This window comes from Aspergillus fischeri, genomic scaffold, assembly GCF_000149645.3.
Source record: "Aspergillus fischeri NRRL 181 1099437636249 genomic scaffold, whole genome shotgun sequence".
NCBI lineage: Eukaryota > Fungi > Ascomycota > Eurotiomycetes > Eurotiales > Aspergillaceae > Aspergillus > Aspergillus fischeri.
Window position 1 is genome coordinate 4,608,630 of NW_001509770.1, and position 22,041 is coordinate 4,630,670.

Here is a 22,041-nt window from a genome sequence, read left to right on the forward strand (position 1 = left end):
GGAGGATGAAGCAGATGCGGTCGTATCGCTCAATATGCATGATGATGTCGAAAGGCTCTGAAGTAATGCTGTGTGAGTATTTCGGCGCGTGTAACCAATCTCACGCATGACGCGCCGTCGCATCTGAGATCGCTGCTCCTTGGTCGGATGCGGCCGCTTGGGAGTGGTGGTGATGAAGACCCATTGATCGGGTTGATAATGGGAGATAGGTGACATGATGCATCATGTTACCTCTGATGTGTACATTTTGCCCACTGCTTCCATGATCGCAAGAGGGAGAGAAGGTGAGCAAGGTGGCTTATCTCCACAACAAAGAACCTAAACTACATCATCCCCCGCCGCTAGAGCGTCATGTGACGTCTGTCGAGTATAGTCGCCTTCGCGCAATCAATTAAATTGGACTCGACTTTTCAATGTTCTTCAAATATTCAGTACATATGCGTATGGGAGAAAAGGAGCATCGGAAATATAACGGAGATATAAAGTGCAGAACGCTGATAGATGCAGCGCTTCTGCATTGAAAAGACGAGGTTATATAAATATATACCTGGCCCCATAGTATACATTGTCACCTTTCAATCAAACCATTCCTTTGCATTTCGGTCACCAGTTTCTTTGCACGGGATAAGGATCAACAGACCCAGAACCAGAAATACAGCTTCTCGTGCATAAGATGGTTATGCCCAGCATTGTCAGGAACCCCTTCATAAAAGTAGAACGGTTGGAGGGGACAATGTCCAGCTTGAGCGAGACGCAGAGGTGGCGGTCCAAGAGTGTTATGAGAAGGTTAGCGACTAGTATCTCCAAGGAACGGTCCCGCGAAGGTCCACATGTCCTCATAGAATGATGCGATACCTTTGAAGACTTGATCGGCGGCTTGCTTGAGCTTATCGGCAGATCGTGCACACATGCGCGACCAAGGGACATGGACTTCTGACCTACCAGGGTGGTTCAATGAGCTATTATCAGATGTACCGAGAATATAACGTGAATCCGCCTTGGTCGACCAGTTGTATGTGCAATTCGGACGTGATTATATAGGACCTGTTAGTCATTCCGCTAATTCCGATGTGTCCGAGGACGCAATTCGATGGAATGTTGACAATATGCATTCCATGCCTTTTTTTTTTGTCTAGCGATCTGATCCGCAACTCCTGTCTAGGAAGTACATGGCAGGAGTGTATCGTTTCCTTTCTCTATCTAGGGTGTAATAGGCCGCAACACTCTATACAAGCTCTCTGTCGCGTTCCTGGCTGCTCTTCCTGGATGGTCCGTTCTCCTGGAATGTGCAGAGAGCATACACCAAAGCGATACCAAACGCAAGTGCAGCCAGTCCCACGGACGTCCACAGGGCAGCATGGTATCCTCTTAGCAGGTCCACGCCGTGGTGACTTACTTCGGCCTCCACAGTCCCCGCTATCCCTAAGCCAATGGCGATAGAGTAATTGATGACGGTGTTGACTAGTGACGCCGAGGCACCCTGGTGCTTGACGGGCACGGAATCACTCAAAATAGTAGTGGACGCAGGGAAGGAGATATCCATTCTGTGGCTGATAGGTTAGCGTCATCTATATGGAGCGCTCAAGGCGATAGGGACCTTACCCCCAGGCCATAATGACAAAGGACCAAAAGGTATTCAACCAGTATGACTGCTCTACCGGTGCCGTACTCTGCAAGAGACACCCACCAAGGAACGCAGCACAAGCAATTGCCATCAGCCAGCCGCTGGAGACGACAATCATCAGATACGGTGTGGCAAGGGCAGCAAGGATGCCGGAGATGGCTCCTGGCGCGAACTGCACTGCTGAATCCAAAGGCGACACATGTCGGAAATGCTGGATAAACCGAAACAGGTAATAGAACCAAACGCCAAAGCTGCTCCATCCTAAGCCGGTCGTCACCAGGACTGCTACCACGCGTCGACTGAATATGGATACGTCCAGAATCGGATCCACGGCGCGCCGCTCCTGAAGAGCAAAGAGCCCCAGAATGAGAAACCCAACAATCAACAAGACGTACACATAAGGCGTGGACCAGCCGTCGATTGGTGCTTGGTTCCATGAGATATTGAGCAAGAGTAAGCCAGCAACGCCCAGAGCAGATCCGATATAGTCAAACTGGACAGTCTTCTGGTAGGATGGATAGTCTTGCGGAATCACCCAAAGTCCAGTTGCAGCAATAATAAAGCATCCGATGCTGTACATCCATATAACCCAGGGCCACCAGACATACTCCGCAAAGGCCGACCCGATGACCCCAGCGGTAAAGCATCCCAGTGGTGCGGCTACAGCAAATGCGGAGAAGATCATGTTCTTCTTCTTGCCCGGTGGGTAGGTTCTCCCAGCGATGGCGAGGGCATTCGGGAGAAGCAACGCTGGCCCAATGCCCTGGAGTGCTCGGGCGGTATCAAAGAACACTGGTGAATGTGTAAAGGCACTGCAGCCGCCAATGACGGACCAGACGCCAAACCATACCCATCCGACGATAAGGATGCGCTTGGAACCATACAGATCGCCAAGCTTCCCTGCTATCAGAATAAAGGTGCCCACTGTCAAGCTATACCCGCCAACATGCCAGGTCATCTGCGTGGCCTCGGAGGGTCCCTGGCCGAAGGTTTGCCCCACGATATGCAAGGGAATGAGGATGTATCCGAAGGAACCCTGAACGAAAAGTTGCGTGGAGCACAAGACGGTAATGAAGAGCCATTCCTTCAGCCCATGAGGTGGTGTCTGGTAAACAGCAGTCTGTCCAGCCTCTTGTGATGCATCAGTTGGCGACATCACGGAACAGGGATTGCTCACTGCCATTGAGAGTAATAAAGAATCTTCAGAATATTTCCGAAGCGGAAGCAGAGGCATTGGGACGGACATGGTTTTAAGAGACATAGAAGCCTGCGAAATAGGTGAATATCAGGTTCGTGGTATTGACGTAGCTGATCTCCAGAAACGGAAATGTTAGGCCATTCGGTAGGGCCAAGCGGAGCATGAGCATGACAGGGCACCAAGCTCTCGATCTGGCCTAGCGTCTGTCCTAATAGATGGGTTATAGTGGGGATGACAGGGGACCAAGCACCAAGTTAAGACTAGCACTGTTTTCTCCAATATAAATTGTCAACTGGTTATCTACTATGTAGTTCTATATTATTACGGAGTACAATACAACCAATCTGATATCGGCAACAACGTCAGACCTTATGCGTGCCCATAGACTAGTGCTCCTTCGACCCACGTCTTCAACACCTTTGTATTTGCGAAATCACCTTGGGTAAGATCTCTGTCAACCCAAATAAAGTTGGCCAATTTCCCAGCCTCGATCGATCCTGCTTCCTGTTCAAAACCCTAACAAATATGTAGTCTTATCTACTGTCTATCAATTCTGATCCTAGCTTTATGTGCACAAGCAGATAGACTATGAGGTCTACATACTAGCAAAATTACAGGATAAGTGGAGTCTAGGCTTCATTAGAAAGACTAACACTATCTATCCACTTACACATTCCTCCTGGAATGGATACTTCGGATGTGAGGGCAAGCTATGTTGGGGTTAAACGAATATTTTCCAGCTTGTCGGCTTCTTCGCTGCTAGCTTTGCCGACTTCTTACCTCAAGCATATAATTTTTGCTGTGATTTGCACCAATCTCCATCTTTCATGATAGTCCGAACATTGCAGCCGATATGATTTGACTGCTGATGACATGATCCAGCTGTTTTCGATATTATTACTTCAATGATTTGTACTATATAGTATTATCTTCGTTTTTGTATCTCATTGACGGTTTAGAATGCCTTTTTGACTTGAATACCGATAGGTCCTTTCAACATTCTTTACTAAATCTGATGTAATATGAATCGTATGTTGGTCTAAGACTAGGATCCACTGAATCTTCTCCCCGTGGGCTTCGTCTCAAGAAGAAAGGTCTTCACCAGCTATTCCAGGACAGGTACAAGTCGACTGACCCAGAGGTAGCCTTGATACAGCTCTTGACCTGGCCTAGTGGTATAATAGGGGGATATTCAATGACATTGGCTATCTAGATCGTAGTATAAAATGGATCTAATATCAGGTCTAGGGTGAGGTTACAGCGACGCCCTCTAGTGGTTGGTGACACCTGCTAGCCTCGTCAGGTAATAAAAGTCATGTGTTCGCCACTAAATAGATATAATTACATATATTTTAGGCTTAGCGCTAGGCTCAGGACTTGGTAAATGATATTACTGAGTTATAGAGTATTATTCACTACTCTGTGGTTGTTGCCTAGGCTGGAGACATGTATATAGCCCAAGGATCATGGACTAGAAATACCCAACAAGGTTTAAATCAAGCATGGTAAGAAGGATGGATACTAAAGCGGCCTCGTTCCAAGCCATCCAGGGCCTAATAGCCTATAGGTATAAAGTCAAGTCTACCGCGCCAACTTGCCCAGAAGCGTCTCGCACAACGCCGTCAGAGTCCTAGCACCCACAATCTCCAACGCACTAACCTCGATCTCCAACTGCTGACGGACCCAGTTCCTCAACTCCACTGCCACCAGCGAGTCAACTCCGTAATTGCTTAGCGGGCGCGTCGGATCCAACGGCTCCCCAACACCCAAGCTGCGCATCAGGACAGGATTCACCAGCTCCACGGCGGCAGCGAGTAAAATGGCATGGTCCATGTCGCCCGATGAGCCCTTCTTCAGGAGAGTCAGCTTGGATTTCGATTCAGCGTCGACACCACCGCCGGTCTTGGCTGTATTATGGCCCGCTAGGGCGCTGAACCGGTGAACGGGCTCGAAGGGAGTCTCGCCGGGCACAATCGCGGTGACGAGTTGTCCGGTGTGGGATGGGTTGAGACGGTGCGTCTGCTGGAGGATACTGATGCGCAGGATTTGATGGAGCAGGGCCTCGTGGATGGGGGTCCAGCCGCGAGTTTCGAAGACACGATTCAGCATTGTACCCTGCTCGTCATTGGCGAGGTAGCCGACATCGTCGATGGGACCGAGATTGATTGAGCAGGCTGGAAGGCCCTGCTGCAGTCGGTACGCGGCGAAGGAGTCGAGGAAGGTGTTGCCCGCGGCGTAGTTGGCCTGTCCGAGCTGCCCGACTAAACCACTCACGCTGGAGAGGAGGGTAAAGAAATCTAATGAGGTCGATAGCTCGAGCGACGCGTGATGCAGGTTCCAAGTTCCGGCAACTTTGGGTGCGATGGGTTGTCGGAACTCGTCGGGCGTCATGGTTGAGAACATGCGGTCGCGTAGGACCATTGCGCCTTGAATCACGCCGATGACGGGCAACGAGGCGGTGGTGAAGGCACGGCGGACGTCGTCAAGGGACGTGATATCCCCTGTTACCTGATCGACATGGCACCCCAGGCATTGGCAGTCGTAGATGATCTTCTGCGATCGCGCGTCCTCGTACCCACTGCGACAGATGACAACCAGGTTTCTTGCTCCATGCCGCGCCAGGTAGACTGCGATGCTTCCACAGAGCCCCTTGAGTCCGCCGGCTATGAGGTATGAGCCGTCTGGGCGCAGGCGGAAGGCAGGTCCCGCTGGCCGGAAGGGTAGGGGTACAGACTTGCTCTGCTCGAAGGAGAGAACCACCTTGCCGATGTGCTTCCCTCGCTGCATGTACCTGAACGCGTCCACAGTCTCGGTAAAGGGGAAAGTCGCGCCGATGTGCAGTGGTTTGATATGGCGTTGTCTCACCAGGTCCATGATGTAGACTCCTGTTTGGTAGGTGGTCTCATCGCTGATGCTCTTTCGCGAGAGATCCAGGGCACGGTAAGAGCAGTTGCGGTCAAACGGCTCCATGGAGAGGCTGTTTCGATCGAGCATGTCCTTCTTTCCGATCTCGACGAGAGTGCCGTTCTCGGCGATACATCTCCAGCTCTCGTGCAGCATGTCTCCGGTCAGGGAGTTGAGACAGACATCGACCCCGCGGCCGTTGGTCGCCCGCATCAGGTCTTTCGCAAAGGCCGTGCTGCGAGAGGAGAACATGCGGTCTCGCCGCACTCCGTAGTGTTCAGCCAGGAAGTCTCGTTTCGCATCCGTGCCCACCGTCACGAAGATCTCTGCCCCGAGATAGTGGCACAGCTCGATGGCAGCCAGGCCGACTCCACCCGACGCGGAATGGATCAGGACAGACTGTCCCTTTTGAAGGTTGGCCAACGTGACGAGGCCGTAGACCGCTGTGTGGACTGCAATTCCGAGGGTTGTGCCAGCTTCGAAAGAGATCCAGTCGGGCAGGGGGTGAACAGCACGCCAGCGGTTTCTCACCCTGTTGGCAAAACAGCCTCCGTCTCGTCGGACCATGAGCACTCGGTCTCCGGGTTTGACAGTGGGTACAGCGTCCCCAATGGCGGTGACGGTTCCAGTACACTCTAAGCCAAACAAGTGCTCATTGGCCGGCACGAATCCCATCGCGTTGGCCAGGTCCTTGAAGTTCATCCCTGCAGCATGGACTTCGACCTCGACCTCGTCGTCTGCGAGCTTCGGCAGATCAGGGACCTCCTTGTATATAAGTGTATCCAATGTACCAGACCTTTCGCTGACCAACCGAATGAGGGACTTGTGGTTGTGGATGATGTCCTCGCGAACAGGTGGTCCTCCTCCCGCTTCTCCGTCCTCGCTTTCCTTCTGGGCCTGATTGAGCACGGCATCTGCGACCACCCTACTGACATGGTACATCCCATCGCGCTCCACAAACTCGCTGTCAGAGTCCTGGAGACTCGCGACAGATGTGATATGGCGAAGAGCCGTGTCAATCGCCTCCAGGCTGCCGGGACTGCTCGTAGACTCGACATCCAGACACAAAAGCAAGTTGGAGGGGTATTCTGCCCGAAGTGAGCGTGCAACGCCAAACATGAGACCTTGCTCTGGATGGGTAACCTGCATCTGAGACCTGTATCCTGTGAGAAACTCTGTATAAAGGGAGCATATCAACATGGTCTCGAAACTTACCCCCTAGTGACCCACACCACACGGCACTGCTTCTCCAGCAGACCTCGTAGCGCAGTAAACTGCCCATCTGCTAAGGCGGAGAGGATCGGGTGATCCATCTCATCTATTATCAAGACCGTGCTGTCCGGGGGAACTTCTTCAAATGGTAGACTGTGCTCCGGTACAGTCCATCCCTTCTTCTTAAGGATATCCTGAACTGCATCTGTGGAGGGGACTGGGGTGCCAAAGTGAAGCAAGTGCACATCTTTCCTTTCTCTGTGGTGCAAGTCTGCCTCTGTGCCTTCCTCCCTCAGGTTTCCAACGTAAAGCAGACTGAGCACGCCGCCCCTGGAGGTGTGCATATCATGGACAGTGTCGATCCCGGTCGAGTTGGGAGTGTCACCTGGTAACGCCCCCAGTCAGCTTTCTCCGACAGCCACTAGCTTCTGGGCCTTGAGAAGGATACATACCATTCAGGAATGGGAGCCCTACTACCCTCACCACAACCAAATATCCATTCACTGTCACGGCATCTCGTGCCCGCTGGATGGTTTGCTCAACTTCCTGCTCCCCTTCGTCGACCTTCAGAATAATCAAGTCGTACTTCTCATCAGCATCATCAAAAGGCCCCTGCTCTGCATCCAGAACCTGCACAGCAACGCCCGGTTCAGCCGCATATTTCTCATGAGCCACCAGTCCGGCTTGTTGGGATGGCGCCAGGAAGCGGTAGCTACACCCATGGGCAATAGTACCCGCCCTGGCGCGGATATGGTCGAGGTACAGGGACTCGCCAGCTGCTGGGCCGTCGCGTGCCGCCACCTCCAGCACTTTTGCCGACGGGCGTTTGTGGGCTATCAATGACAGTAGCTTGGCCATCTGCGTCAAGGCTGCCGCCGCGGCATCCCCATCGCCCTCGCCATTGCCGTTTCCTGGTCGCACCGTCGCCTGTAGGATATGTGCAGTCTCGGCGGAGGTGAGGAAGTCAATGTCTGGGTTCCAAACAACCTGCGTGAATGCATGGGGCCGGTCGACACTCGCATTGATAGCGTGGTATCGCAGTCCCTCGAGGTGAAAGACGAGTTCATTGCTTCCCTGGGCGATTGTCCTGATGTCACTGACATAGCGTTTATTGTCATCTGGTCGTCCAACACCGCTCCATACGGCCTCAGAGGCTACAATCGCTTCATCGCCAGATGAAACCTCGTGCGGGAATATGACCAGATCATCAATGAGGGCAGGGGGCATGAGGGTGTTGATGGTGGAATGATGACCCCGGTTGAGGGCGACAGTGGCAATCTGTAAGCAGCCGTCGATGGCGGCGGGATGCATTGCATACTGGCTCTGCGGATAGCGAGACTCGGGGGCTTGCAGTCGCACCAACGCCCGGCACTGACGCGAGTCCGCCTTGGCCTCGACTTGCTGGCAGGGCTGGAAGGCAGGGCCGAAGTGGTAGCCGACACGGCGCATGGCCTTGTACCATACGGCGCCTGGGACCGGATGTTGCAGAGGTGCAATGTCTGACGCACTGGGAGGTGGTCGGGGAAGGTTTTGGTTACCAACGCTCACAAGGCCTCGGCAGTGTTCTTCAATTGAGCCATCCTTTGTGATCGTGCTGACCGTGAACTCGTGCCATGACTCCTTGGTGCTGGAGCACGGCTGCAAAGACAAGAGGATCTTGGTACCGCTGTTTGTGTCCAGTGTGAGCATACGGGGGAATGCCACATTGCGCAGTTTGAAAGGGAGTTCGGAGATGGAAGTCCCCTCGGGAATCTGCCCCATTGCATACGTCTTCTGGTAGATGGCTTCGATGGCCATGGCAATGTAGCCCGCCGCGGGGAAGATGACGCTGTCTCCGAGAAGATGGTCGCGCAGCCAAGTGGTGTCGCTGAGCCGCAGCACATTCTTCCATGTTGGATTAGTCCATGGGCTGCCGAGAATCTTGCTGCCAAGGAGGTCATGATAGGGGAATTTGCGGAAGCGCCAGTCGTGACTGGATTCGCTTTCGTGCCAGTACTTTACAGAGTGGTTCCACTGGTAGTTGGGCAGATCCGATACAAACACGGGGGGAGCGTCGTCTGCATCGTCGTTGAATGCTGTCAGGGAAATGGGGTAGCCCATGGTGAAAAGCGTCCCGGCTGCATGTAGCAAGGTTGAGACAGCGTGAGGGCCGCGCTTCCAGGCCGAGCCATACTCCACCGATGAGGAGGCGGCCTTTTTGATCTGGTTGATTGGTCCAGATAGTGCGTCACTTGGCCCAATTTCGAAAAGGCAATCCACGGCCTCTGGCCCCGTTATCAGCTCATGTGCGGCCTGACCGAAGAGCACAGGCGAAACCATGTTGGCGACCCAGTAGGCAGGCCCTGGTGGGTTTTCAAGGGCCTTGCCGGTCGTCGACGACACCATGAGTGATTGCTTCTTGTTCTTATTATGCTCTGGCCACTCGACATGTTGCCTCAACAGATCCTCATATCGCCCAGCCACGGACTTCATATGGCGGGAATGATATGCCGCATCCACGCGAAGTAGTCGTGCAAAGTATCCATCATCTTTGACACGTTCTTCAATGGGGACAAGCTCCGACTTTGTCCCTGAGAGGGTGACGCTCTGCGGGCTGTTAATGCAGGCAACCTCAACAGTGGTACCCTCCAAGTACGGTAGGACCTGGTCGGGTCCAAGACCGACAGCCATCATCCCGACAGGTGCCTCGTAAACGGCTTCGGATGTAGCCTTACCCCGATAATACGCTATCAGAATAGCCTGCTCGGGGGTTATGTGGCCTGCCGCGACAGCTGCCGCAATCTCTCCGGACGAATGCCCGACCACCGCTTGGGGCACCACACCGGAAGCCTGAAATATAGCCAGCACTGCCAGTTGAAGTGCCGTGACAAGCGGCTGAGATAGTTCCGGACGCTGGATCTGGGCACCATCGGCCGTCAACCCTTCGTAGAGCGACCAGGATGGCGGATCATGAGCGTCTTGTAGTATTCTATCCAAGTGCTGGATAGTACGCGCGGCTAGAGGAAATGTTTCAACAAGCCCTCTCCCCATTGTGGGCCATTGGGCGCCCTGTCCTGTAAAGACGAACCCAACCTTGGGCTTCTGGCCGGATATATGGCCTTTATTCAATGTGGGAAGGTCTAGGGTGGTACTGTCCGTGACCGCAAAGGCGCGGTGATAGTGGCGAGATCTCCGTTCGCTCAGGGTATATGCCAGATCGCGAAGAGAGACCTTGACAGCCGGATCGGACAGGTGACGATCTAATGCAGCAGCTTGGGCGTCCAGCGCCTTTTCATCGTTTGCTGAAAAGACTAGAAGATAGGGTCGCGTCGCTGACTGCTCTGCGAATAGATCATCCGTCTCTTCGTTTACATAAGAAGAGACGTGATGGTGACCGAGGTCCTTTGCCTCGTCAATGATGACATGAGCATTTGAGCCCCCATACCCGAACGAGTTGATGCTGGCTCTCCTGAAGGGAACCTTCGGCCAGGTAGTGGCTGTCCGCGACGTATATAACCGCAATGCTTCGAAATCGATCTTTGGGCTAGGATCAATAAAGGTCGGATTCCCGGGAATGACCCCGTGCTCCAAGCTGAGTACCGTCTTCAGTAGTCCTGATAGACCAGCCGCTGGCTCGGAGTGACCAATATTGCTTTTCACCGAGCCGATTCGCAAGGGGCGATCGGGTGCTTGAAACGGCGTGAAGACGGTGGCAACACCGTTCGCCTCCAGAGAATCACCCGCTCTTGTCCCCGTGCCGTGGAATTCAACGTAGCTCGTCAATGAGAGGTCAGTTATGCCAGCATTCTGATAAGCCTGTCGAATAGCAGCCGACTGTGCTTCGGGGTTGGGGCTCGCGATGCCAGCTGTCCAGCCGTCGCTGTTGGTAGCAGTTCCACGAATAATGGCGCGGATAGGATCTTTGTCATTGATGGCATCGCTCAGGCGCTTTAGATACACCATATTGACTGCCTCGGCCTTGATATATCCGTCTGCTTTGGAATCGAACGTGTGGCAACGCCCGGATAACGACGCGGCGCCATTCGCACCCATGTAATGATCCATGACATGCTCCGGGCTGCAGTATAGATTGGCGCCGGCGACAATTGCCGAGTTTATCTCCTTGGACTGGAGATATCTCATCGCGAGGTCGATCCCGATAAGAGCCCCGGAGCAGGCAGTGTCGATTGTCATACTAGCGGGATACTTTATTAGCGGCTTACTTAGGTATGTTCGTGAATGCAACCAACCCACCTTGGCCCTTTGATATTGAGGAAGTGACTGAGGCGGTTGCTGAGCATGGCTCTACCAACCCCAACAACGGTGGCCGAAGCACGGTTCTCCGGGTCGCGCGCCTGCATGTCGCCATAATCACTGGCGAACGAGCTAACAAAACAGCCTACAGACGCCCCGTCAAGTTGCTCCAAAGTGACGCCCGCGTTCTCGAGGCCCTCATAGACAACCTCCAGCAGTTGACGTTGCTGCGGATCCATAGAGGTTGCCTCTATTCCGGAGAGGTGAAAGAACTGGGCATCGATGTCCCGGGGGTCGACATCCTGCAGGAACATTCCACCTGGGGAAGCCATGGTCTGCGGCTTTAGTGAGCCATCGTAGTGGGTGTTCACTGAGTACCGAGTGCCTGGGGGCGTGTTGATCGCAATTCGCCCCTGCTCGAGGAATTGCCAGAAGGCTCGCGGGGTGTGACATGTGTCCGGCAGCCTGCAGGCCATGCTAACCACGGCCACGGGCTCTTGGATGTAGATACTGCTGCTGTTGTGTAACTCCCCGTGATAATCCTGGCTCGAGGCATGGTTTGTGCCCCGGACTCCATTGACTTGGGTATGTCCGTTCATGCTACCGTTCATGGTACCGTTTGTGAATTCAGACATTTTGCCAACTGTATTGTAGAAAGGGTCGGTAGGAGTTGGATAGAGCCACAATGCCAGTATTACCCTCGCTACATATAGTGCAACCAGGCTATGCCATCTCGATGCTCTCCCTGGCCATCCCTGGCATCCATGTAGCCACCGTCCCGTCTCTCTACCCTTGGACGTCCTATCAGATGGGCGCAAAACCCAACGCATTCTGGACTGCAATGGATCAAAAAGCGCATCTCCATGGCATAAGGCTCTGGTATCGCGGAGTCCTCGCTATTCGCGATAATAGTCAAAGATGATCCTGGTCTCCCTAGCACTGATTGGGGGCCAGACAGGGGTATAACCTGCAGAGAGCAAGCCACATGTATGGAAATCAACCCGTATTGATTGCACGACGTCTAGAGTATATCATGGAGCCAGACAAAGGTAGAGCTGTTATGTATGGTCACGATGTAGATGTCTCTTATCTATCCAGCTAAGGGCTTGCGTTCTCCGAACACCCCGAACATGGCCCGCCCCACCCCGGCGGCACCCCGTCTCCATGCACGCATCTCGATTAGGGCATCATTGCTGATTGGGACCGGGGTCCAGACTCGTGCATGCTGATTCATGAATTAGGATCCCACCTAAACTTCGGGTGGCTTCGGGTGGGGGTGCATGGCATCACAAACAAGAGAAGCTACATGAGAGTAAGCAGACGTTGGACCTTCCGCCCCGCGTATCAGACCCCTGGTCCCAACACTTGCAGCAGGGGCTCTGCTTACGAGTGTGTTATGGAATCCAGGTTGATCCATTCATGGCATCTGCTCGTGTGACCGTCCGGTCCAGTCCATGCTGACGACGATCGAAGGAATGGTGGCACCATAGTTCAGAATTGAAACTTACAGTACGGATAATTGCAATTAGTGAACCAATTCTGCAAATACTTTTTGCGGCAGCTGAGCCCAGAGGCTCTCGCAGACGGCCGTTTCTAGTCTGTAGAGCAGTGGGAAACTTGTCCATTTCGCTCCTCTCAGTTCTACCACGTATAGCCTATCTCAAGATGCCTTCTCACCAGAACATCGAGTTCCGCACCCTCGACAACACAGTCCTTCGGGGTTGTCTTTTCCCTGCAGACCAGCGAGGACCAGGAATCATCATGACTCCCGGCGTACGTACGACCAAACCCCCCAAATAACTCCGTTCTCCTAATGGCATTTCCAAGTTCAACGCAACTAAAGAGATGCTGGGCCTCCCAACAACGGCCGCATCATTTCAACGCGCCGGCATCACAGCCCTAACCTACGACCCCCGTGGCGTCGGCCTCAGCGACGGCACCCCCCGCAACGACATCAACCCCTTCCAATCCGTCGACGACCTCTCCGACGCCCTATCCTTCCTCCTCTCCCACCCAAACATCGACCGCTCCCAAGGCGTCGGCCTCTGGGGCATGTCACTAGGCGCGAGCATCGCTCTCGTGACTTCCGCCCTGGATCCACGCGCGCGCTTCACCGTCGCAGTGTGCCCCGTCGTCGGCGCCACGCAGAACCTGCCCAAACTGTCCGCCGTGCTCGCCAAAGCCGCGCAGGACCGCGAATCCCGCCTCAAAGGCAACGACCCCTTCTACGTCCCCATGCTCACGAAGACGGGCGAGAACCCAGCGGGGTTTAACCTGGGCTTTGAGCGCGAGGTGGCGATGAGGCTGCTTAACGCTCAAGACGTGAATGATCCACTCAGGGCGGAGCTGGCGCCGAACCACGTCAACCGCACGACGGTGGGCACGTATCGGAATATGCTGCTTTGGGAGCCGAGCCATATGTGGAAGTATCTCAAGCGCCCGGTGCTTTTTGTCCTGGCTGAACAGGATGCAGTTGTAGGGACGGAGACGCAGAAGAGGCATTTTGAAACGTTGACAGCGGACAAGGAGTTGTATGTGCAGCAGGGCGCGGTGCATATGGATATTTTGGAGGGGGCACATCAGGGGGACGTCAATCGGGTGCAGACGGAGTTTGTGCAGCGTCTCTTGAGGAGGAAGGAGTGATCTCGACTATTAGAGTTCTCTATATCGACGCCAGGGATAAGTCCGTGAGATGTATAGGTTGCCTACCTCAACCCGGAAACCGCAATGTCTTCTAGATGTTATAATAGAAGCAGGATCTATCACCAATCTTCTCCCATGGTTAAACACTGTTACTGCAACCACCCTACATCGCAACGCCAAACCACAACGCCATGCCCAAAAGCCCATTAACCAGCAACTGGTGAAATCCAGCCCAAAGCGCAACATTGACATACTTTGGTGCGAGCACCGTCCACAGAACACCATCATCGCGCCACCAAAGACATGACGCCATCACGGCAAGAGCACTGAACGCGGAATATAGTGTTTGAGAAGTAAGATACTCCAGAAAGCATCGCATTTTGGAGTCTCGACTTTTTGATGCGGTTGCTGCGCTTAGGAGCCGCAGCCCAGCAAGCGACCACCATACCGGACCAATCCAGTTACTTAGGATGGTCTGTAGCGAGACGAGAATAACATTCAGCATGCTGTCGGTGTGCGAGATGCCGTTGTACCCGTTCATCATGTCTAGTGAGGCGAGGGAGTTGCTGCGGCCGCCAGAGAAGAAGGCACTTTGGGTGAGGAGGAGGACCGTGAGGGATACTGTGGAGGCATCTGTTTGGACTTTGGAGAAGGCGGACACTGATGTATCACGCAGGGTCAGTAACACTGAAGCGAGAGGATAAGTTGAAAAAACATACGGAGGCAGTGCAATTGCAGGTCGAAGATTAGAAAGAGGATGAGACTCTTTGGTCGTGCTTGTGCGCGCAGATATACATTGCCAAGCTCGACAATTCCAACAAGGATGGCTAGGGGAAGCAGATACCATTAGCAATTTAGCACTAAGTCAGTCGCTTACTTGGTAAACAGACAAACCTGGACTAGCTGCCTGGCTCACACTGGCAGTCCCTGCACGATGGCGGACAAGCAAGACGATGCATAGAGCCAGTAGCCCACTCCACAATGACCAGAGGGCTAGGTTTCCAACCTCCTCGCTGAAGATTGACTGGAGCCATGGAGGCAGAAACTCCAAGAGCTCTGGGTTGAAGGTATGTGTCGAGCATATCTTGAAAAGCACCGTCAAGCCGCATACCAAGCACGCGCCAAATGTCGAGGCGTATCTTCCAACCCCGACGGCGACGCCGATAGCCTCGGAAAGTGTCCGCACTGCCAGTACATGCGCACCCGCTGCCAGAATCCAGAGCCAGAGTGGACTGTCATCGAGGAAGCTGTGCAGGTATGTGCCGGCTCCCCACGGGGTTTCCCCAGCGGGATTCAAGCTTTGGCCGACAACGTGAAGAAGAGGCAGGAACATTGCACCAACTCTGCTTGTCCCTGCTGTCAACCTGGATAACGGTTAGATATATTATCCATGGTGAAGCGGGATAGTATAGCGGGGTAGTCATACCATCTGAGGCCCAAATACCCAAACCATGCCAGAGATGTCCAATACCAGAAACGGTGCTCCTCTTCCACTAGACGACTAGAGAACATTGTGATACCATGGAAAAGTACGACGGCTCCGGACATTAACCGATGGAGAGCACTCTGCTCGCTTTCCCGAAAGCCCAGTGTTGATAGTAGGAAGACCACCAGAGTCAAAAGGCCTATGCCTGTGGCCATGCGACGCAGATTGAGATTATTGTGTGCCACACCAAGAACTTGCTGGGCGTCAACGCAGATCTGTTCCAGGTTACTTAATCATTCACATGTGCCGCCCAAGGCTAAGTCGACCTACCTCCTGTAGCAACCGGGCAGCATCGTGCGTATTGGGATCCTCACTCTGCGCTGTCACAGAGCCTTCGAAATTCAACCTTTCCCATAGGCACAGAACGCGATGAGCTCTATTAGAACCGCAATGACAGGCACTGTCACACAGATCCAACTGCATCGGTGCCTCCAAGCCATGTTTCAAGCACAGAAGGTTGACCATCTGCCGGGCATTGCGCATCAGGACGCGCACCTGTTGGCTCAAGTCCGGGAAAAGTGCGAGCAATTGCTTGATAACAACACCCACACTTCCGGCAGGAATTGAGAAGCCCAGGAGTGTTCCCAACGTGGGGACAATGTCAACTTGGTCAACAACAGAATAGTAGATATATTCCGGATTGTGCGGCTGAGGGCTCGTGAATGTGTATCCGAGAGATTTAAACTTGGGCGAGATGAAGAGCAGCGCAGAAGCAATCTCGGCCGGTGTATCACCCCCGTGGTTGCCGTTGTCCGTCATCCCGTGGTCGCCAGCTAGGACAAACAGAGTGTTGGCGTGAATGGGCAGATCCTCCAATGCGGTGTATATCTGGCGGACCACATCGTCCATTTCGACTTGCTTTGCTCTCACGATCGAGCTGTAGGACTTGCAATCAGCGGATTATCATACTAGGTAACATATGTAGTAATAAGGACTAGCATACCTTCCAGCGCCCCCAAAGTGAGCTGCATTATCGAGGCCGAGGTAATGCAGAACCAACCCCTTCCAGTCATCCTTGTCGAGTTCGGATGTTAATCCCCTCGTAACGTTGCTATCAACCTCGCTAAAATTCTATATGTGACGAGCACATTGTTAGGTCACATACAATCAAGTCTCCGTTCAACAGATTCGAACTCACTGGTAGATAAAACGAGTCTACGGTCTCATACCGGTCCCATATCTCCGGGTACAGCATACACCACATGTCGATGCCGTAATAGATCATCTTCTTTTCCGGTGCACGCTCCGACTTGAAGCGGGACAACCATGTATCCTCTCCGACGAGCCGCCTAGCATCGGCGGAGTGCATGACATTGAGCCATGCGTCGAGGAAGGATTGCCCGCTGCCCTGGGTCATGGCTTTGATACGTGACAGAGTTAGGGTTGGCGGGGCAGCGAGAGCAGTGAACGGAATTGCGGACCCGGATTTGATGAGACTGTAGGAGTGTTAGAGAAAGAATGGAGTGATGGAGACGCAGATTACCTCTGTGTAAAGCTGAAGCCCGAGTCTTCTCCGTAGACAAAGTCACTAGGTATAGATATGTTAGCCGGCCTTAACTCCCACGGTCGAGATGAACGCGTAATGGAGGTATCGCACCTGCGTAGCGCATCAATAACCATAAAAACGACTTTGTCGAAGGGCGCAGACGGCTGAGAATAACGTTTCTCCTCTCCAGCTCCTTGCAACCCAGTCTGCTCAAGGTCGTTCTCAAATGCCAGCCTCGGAGGAGGACTGAAGTACCCGGCCATGAAGACTACAACGCCCAGCACAATGCCGACGTTCGAAAAAAGGAGCATCATCTTCGCTCGCCTGAAGACATCCATTTTGCACAGCTAGGTGTAGTGATCCCCTCAAGCTCCCTTTCGAGATAGCAACGTACGTTGGCGCATAGCACATCCCGGAGCCCCGACTCCAAATCATGTTTATGTAGCAAGAGCCGCAAGCTCCGGATTTCTGAAAAATACTAGTCCTTGGTAATTGTGTGCCGAAACGCCCGTTTTGCCTCGGATCGTTTCCGCCCCAAGCGCTGCAGATCCTTGCAAGCCACAATTTATGTCAACCTTGGCACACACGCACATATACCTAGTTAGGCAACTGCGAGGTATCGCAGCTGTTGTAGTTCGGACGCTTACCCCTGTACATCTGGTGGCTCCCAGCCAGTCACGTAAACCTGTGAGTGTTGGAGAGGAGTTGGACGCGAGATAGGTGACGGCGGTGCATTGCATGATATGTACAGACATCATGTGGCCTCGACAAAGCGACGCAATAAGCACCCGATATTGATTAGTCTATGTGTTTGCAGCATAACTCGACTGGCGGCAAACCTCGAATTGCAAAAAGGCAACGCAAGTATAATACAGCTTTTGCTTTGCTTACTCCTAGCAGACGGTGCTCAATGATGCAGTGGATGTCCCGTCCATTGTTGTCCTGCGTGTCTTCAAATTGCTGCGCGCGAGCGGAAGACTTGCGAGATTCCTCAAACAGACAGACCATAGCCCTGAATCATGCTGGCCCCTCATGTTTGGCTCATTGGGACTCTCTGGTTTTTGGTATATTTCCTTGGGAGACGAGTCTACCAATGGAATCGTTTGCGGCACATTGAAGGGCCCCCAGGAACCGGGTGGACAAAGTTGTGGTTGCTAAGACAGGCTTGGTCTGGCAGGCTCTGTGACAGCCTCTATAATGCTTGTAGAGAATATGGTGAGAACAGCCTCCCGTCCTGAGAATATTATACAATGACTGATGCCCTTTTCCAGGTCCCCTCGTCCGCATCGGCCCTAAGTGGGTGCTGTGCGGTGATCCCGCTGAGATCCGCCGAATATGGGGAATCAACTCGGGCTATCACCGCTCAGATTGGTACAAGGCTGTCCGTCTGAACAGCGAGGTGGATAATGTCTTGTCGGTCATTGATAATAAGGAGCATCACCGGCTCCGAAGCCACCTCATGCCAGGGTACGGAGGCAAGGGGATCGCAAATGAGGAACAGCTTGTCGACCAACAGATCACAAAGCTCGTAGCACTAATCGAGCAGCGATATATCTCCACCCAGACAGACTTGCGACCATGCGATCTAGCTCGAACGATGCAGTACCTGACGCAGGATGTCATCACGGCCGTCGGATTTGGCAAACCAGCGGGCTACTTGGAGGCGAATAGCGATATACATGGGATCCTAGAAACGTCCGAGGCTCTCCACAGACCCGTCCATATGGTCACCCTGCTCCCGACCCTCAGAAAGATCCTCGAAAGCCGTCTGCTGAAACCATTTCACCCCAAGCCCCATGACCAGAGCGGAGTTGGCCGGTTCCTCGGTCACATCAAGGACCTTGTTGACGAGCGATACGATGACCTAAAAACTAATCATACTGATATCCTCCAGTCCTTCATCAACTCCGGTTTGAGCAGACCCCAAGTCGAGTCAGAAGCGCTTGTGACCGTCTTTGGCGGGACGGACACCACGTCCACTGCCCTGAGGAATATTATCTTCTACTTGTCGACCACCCCTCGAGCATACCGTGCACTTCAATCCGAGATTGACGATGCTGTAAAGACCGTGGCACGCCCGGTGATCAGAGACGCCGAGGCCAAAGCCCTTCCCTACCTCCAGGCGTGCATCAAGGAAGGTCTAAGGATATTCCCACCCAGTATGGGCCTTATGGGCAAGGTGTGTCCGCGTGATGATACGATCTGTGGCATAAAGGTCCCTGCAAATACCCAAGTCGCTTGGTCGGCGCTGGCCATTATGAGGAATAGAACTATCTTTGGGGACGATGCAGACGTGTATGAGCCGCAACGCTGGATTGATGCACCAGTGGAAAAGAGAAAGGAGATGGATGCCTCATACGGATTGGTATTTGCGACTGGAACAAGGTGGGAGTGCTTGGGGAAACGGCTTGCGTACATAGAGCTGGGAAAGACGATCTTCGAGGTACGTGCCATCTCCCATGTATCTACTCCGATTCCTCGCTCTAATTGATTTTCTACAGCTCTTTCGGCGGTTCGATTTCGCCATGGTCGATCCGGTTGAGCCTTTTCGGTGGGCTAACCATGGGCTGACAGCGCATTTTGGTATGAATGTGAGGATCACGGAGCGGGAGGCAGGGGGCGATGTGGGAGTATTTAGACTGTAGAATGATATAAACAGCAATGTTTTTCCTGGCTTCATTGAGGTTTTTCCATGTAGGATTAAATTATATATGATATTAGGACTGCTCTCGTTGTAAACAAAGCCAGGTCAGGTGACAGGACCGGGGGGGTGTTCCCTCTTTAAAGACGTCCTCTCCTCCATCCGCTTTCCCCTCCCTCCTCGATTCCTCCATCTAGATAGATAGAAACTCTCCGCTCTACTTCGTCCTGACAATGTCCAAGGCTCTAGGACTTGCTAGAGTTTCCTCAACGTCTAATTCCCGCACTGATGCGACTGGCAGCACTGTTGACAATGCCACTCCCGCGCCCGCACCCTCTTCATCCGCGGAGGCTCCGCGTCTCACCACCGCCACCATTGCCTGGACCATGATGTCGCTTTGTCTGTCCGTGCTCCTCTCTGCCCTTGACTTAACAATTGTTACTCCTGCAATTCCCGCCATAGTCGGCACGTTCAAGACCGCCGCCGGTTATATTTGGGTGGGAAGCGCATATACCCTGGCCTACGCAGCCATTACGCCAGTATGGGGCTCGGTCTCCGACATCTGGGGCCGGAAACCTATTATGCTCATTGCGGTGGCGGTCTTTCTTGTCGGCAGTCTTGTCTGCGCCCTTGCGCCGAATATGGATGCTCTGATCGCGGGACGGGCGATTCAGGGATTGGGCGGCTCCGGAATGGGGATTATGGTCAACATTGTTGTCAGCGATATGTTTTCGCTGCGAGATCGGGGTTTGTATCTCGCAATCACTTCGCTTGTTTGGGCGGTTGGCAGTGCCATAGGGCCCGTTCTGGGTGGCGTTTTTACGACGAGGCTTAGCTGGAGATGGTGTTTTTGGATTAACTGTGAGGCATTCCATCTAACCTGATGGCCCTAAGCTTACTCCCTCGACCGTATAGTACCGGTTGGAGCAGTCTCCTTTCTTGTCTTGCTCTTCTTCATGAGGGTCCCGAGTCCTCGAACACCCATCGCTGCCGGGCTAAAAGTCATCGACTGGACGGGCAGTCTTTTGATTGTAGGGGGCTCTCTGATGGTCCTCCTCGCCCTTGACTTTGGTGACGTCGTCTACTCCTGGTCCTCTGCAACAGTCATCTGTCTGTTGGTCTTTGGAACAGCAGTGATGGCGCTGTTCGTGGTGAACGAATGGAAGATCGCCAAGAACCCCATTATCCCTGTTTGGCTGTTCACCTCGCCGACAAAGATAGCGCCTTACGTTGTCTTCGCGTGCAATTCATACGTGTTTATTGGACAGGCATATTACCTGCCCTTATATGCGCAATCCGTCCTGGCCGCAAGCGCGCTCACATCGGGCCTCTACCTCCTCCCGCTCATCGTCTCATGTTCCCTGGCCGCGGCTGCAGCGGGGATCTTCATGCAGCAAACCGGGAAATATCTCCCGGTGATGTACATCGCCCAGGGCTTCTTGGTCCTCGGCTCCGGCCTGCTAATTAGTCTCGAGTTTGAAGCCAACATCACCAAACTTATCATCTTCCAGATCCTGGTCGGAATCGGTGTGGGCATGAACATCGAAGCGCCGATTCTTGCTGCTCAGGCTGCGACCAGTGTCCGGGATACGGCAGCCGTCACTGCGACAATGGGATTTGTTCGGTCTCTCTCTACGGCTATTTCGGTAGTTGTCGGGGGTGTGGTGTTTCAGAACGAGATGAATGCGAAGAACGAGGGGTTAGCAAGACAGCTGGGGTCAAACTCAACTTTAGCCCGCGAATTCAATGGCGACCTTGCCGCTTCGAGTGTAGAGGAGATTAACACCCTTAGACTAAGTGCGGATCAAGAGGCGTTGGTTAGGGAGACGTACTTTGAGGCGTTGAGAATGGTGTGGATCATGGTAAGTCACCGCAGCATAGCAACGGTGTCAGTGCAATTATGCTAATGATATGTCCTGTGTACCGTTAGTATGTGGCTTTTGCCGGACTAGCTACCATCCTTAATCTGTTCGTGCGAGCGCATAAGCTTCGGAGTGAGAATGAGGGCGCCGTGCTGGGGGCCGACCGGTCACGGCAACACGGGAGCCCCGCTGCTGGGGTCGCCGAGTTGGAGTTGCGGACTGAGCGAGGCGATTAACGTTGACTGTGGTGCTGACATGCAAACCCAAGGCTAACTGGGTTGGAGTCCTCGTTTGCAGCTACGCAAACATCTACGTAACCTAACCTGGGATTGATTAGGTACTGTCTATACAGATGCAGCCAGTACAATATCTTATGTTCGTATGTACTAGATTTAGTGCATCTAAGGCATATGTACTAGATTAAAACCCGGTTTTCATCTTGAATTTGGCCCTGATTCATTCGTATGCAAGATGTCAGCAAATAAATGAGAGAACAAAGGTGTGCTCTTCAAGCCAATCCATAGGCTTCCTGACTGCTGCACGCGGCTGCGTAGGGCGTCCTATCTCTACCTACAAGCCTGCATCCTTCTACCCAGTCTGATACATTAGGATGGCTTTAAGAGTGGTATTTAATGTGGAAGCCCAGCCGGAGGGAATGATGATTCTAAGCATACATAAAGGGAGTAATAACTCCATAATACCCGAGTAAGGAGAGATAATAAGCACTATCCAGAGACCCCAGACGATGGCAG

General features: G+C 53.2%; 6 protein-coding genes across 6 annotated transcripts; 3 read left to right on the plus strand and 3 right to left on the minus strand.

Annotated features, from left to right (window-relative positions):
- Positions 1-1,225: 1,225 nt before the first annotated feature.
- On the minus strand, positions 1,226-2,780 carry NFIA_023480 (MFS transporter; the record flags this gene model as incomplete). Its single annotated transcript, XM_001265533.1, has 2 exons — positions 1,226-1,544; positions 1,603-2,780. The coding sequence occupies 2 exons, from the start codon at positions 2,778-2,780 to the stop codon at positions 1,226-1,228; spliced, it is 1,497 nt and encodes a 498-aa protein (XP_001265534.1).
- A 1,623-nt stretch (positions 2,781-4,403) lies between these two features.
- Positions 4,404-11,806, minus strand: NFIA_023490 (putative polyketide synthase; the record flags this gene model as incomplete). Its single annotated transcript, XM_001265534.1, has 4 exons — positions 4,404-6,882; positions 6,942-7,323; positions 7,391-11,112; positions 11,172-11,806. The coding sequence occupies 4 exons, from the start codon at positions 11,804-11,806 to the stop codon at positions 4,404-4,406; spliced, it is 7,218 nt and encodes a 2,405-aa protein (XP_001265535.1).
- Positions 11,807-12,836: 1,030 nt separating this feature from the next.
- Positions 12,837-13,814, plus strand: NFIA_023500 (alpha/beta hydrolase; the record flags this gene model as incomplete). The annotated part of the gene is made up of 2 exons (XM_001265535.1): positions 12,837-12,944; positions 12,999-13,814. The coding sequence occupies 2 exons, from the start codon at positions 12,837-12,839 to the stop codon at positions 13,812-13,814; spliced, it is 924 nt and encodes a 307-aa protein (XP_001265536.1).
- A 163-nt stretch (positions 13,815-13,977) lies between these two features.
- NFIA_023510 (uncharacterized protein) lies at positions 13,978-17,124 on the minus strand (the record flags this gene model as incomplete). Its single annotated transcript, XM_001265536.1, has 9 exons — positions 13,978-14,474; positions 14,534-14,641; positions 14,709-15,178; positions 15,241-15,515; positions 15,571-16,177; positions 16,244-16,371; positions 16,439-16,736; positions 16,784-16,828; positions 16,898-17,124. The coding sequence occupies 9 exons, from the start codon at positions 17,122-17,124 to the stop codon at positions 13,978-13,980; spliced, it is 2,655 nt and encodes an 884-aa protein (XP_001265537.1).
- A 681-nt stretch (positions 17,125-17,805) lies between these two features.
- On the plus strand, positions 17,806-19,431 carry NFIA_023520 (cytochrome P450; the record flags this gene model as incomplete). Its single annotated transcript, XM_001265537.1, has 3 exons — positions 17,806-18,001; positions 18,058-19,229; positions 19,288-19,431. The coding sequence occupies 3 exons, from the start codon at positions 17,806-17,808 to the stop codon at positions 19,429-19,431; spliced, it is 1,512 nt and encodes a 503-aa protein (XP_001265538.1).
- A 229-nt stretch (positions 19,432-19,660) lies between these two features.
- Positions 19,661-21,525, plus strand: NFIA_023530 (MDR family MFS transporter; the record flags this gene model as incomplete). The annotated part of the gene is made up of 3 exons (XM_001265538.1): positions 19,661-20,288; positions 20,343-21,289; positions 21,358-21,525. The coding sequence occupies 3 exons, from the start codon at positions 19,661-19,663 to the stop codon at positions 21,523-21,525; spliced, it is 1,743 nt and encodes a 580-aa protein (XP_001265539.1).
- Between the last annotated feature and the right edge of the window lie 516 nt (positions 21,526-22,041).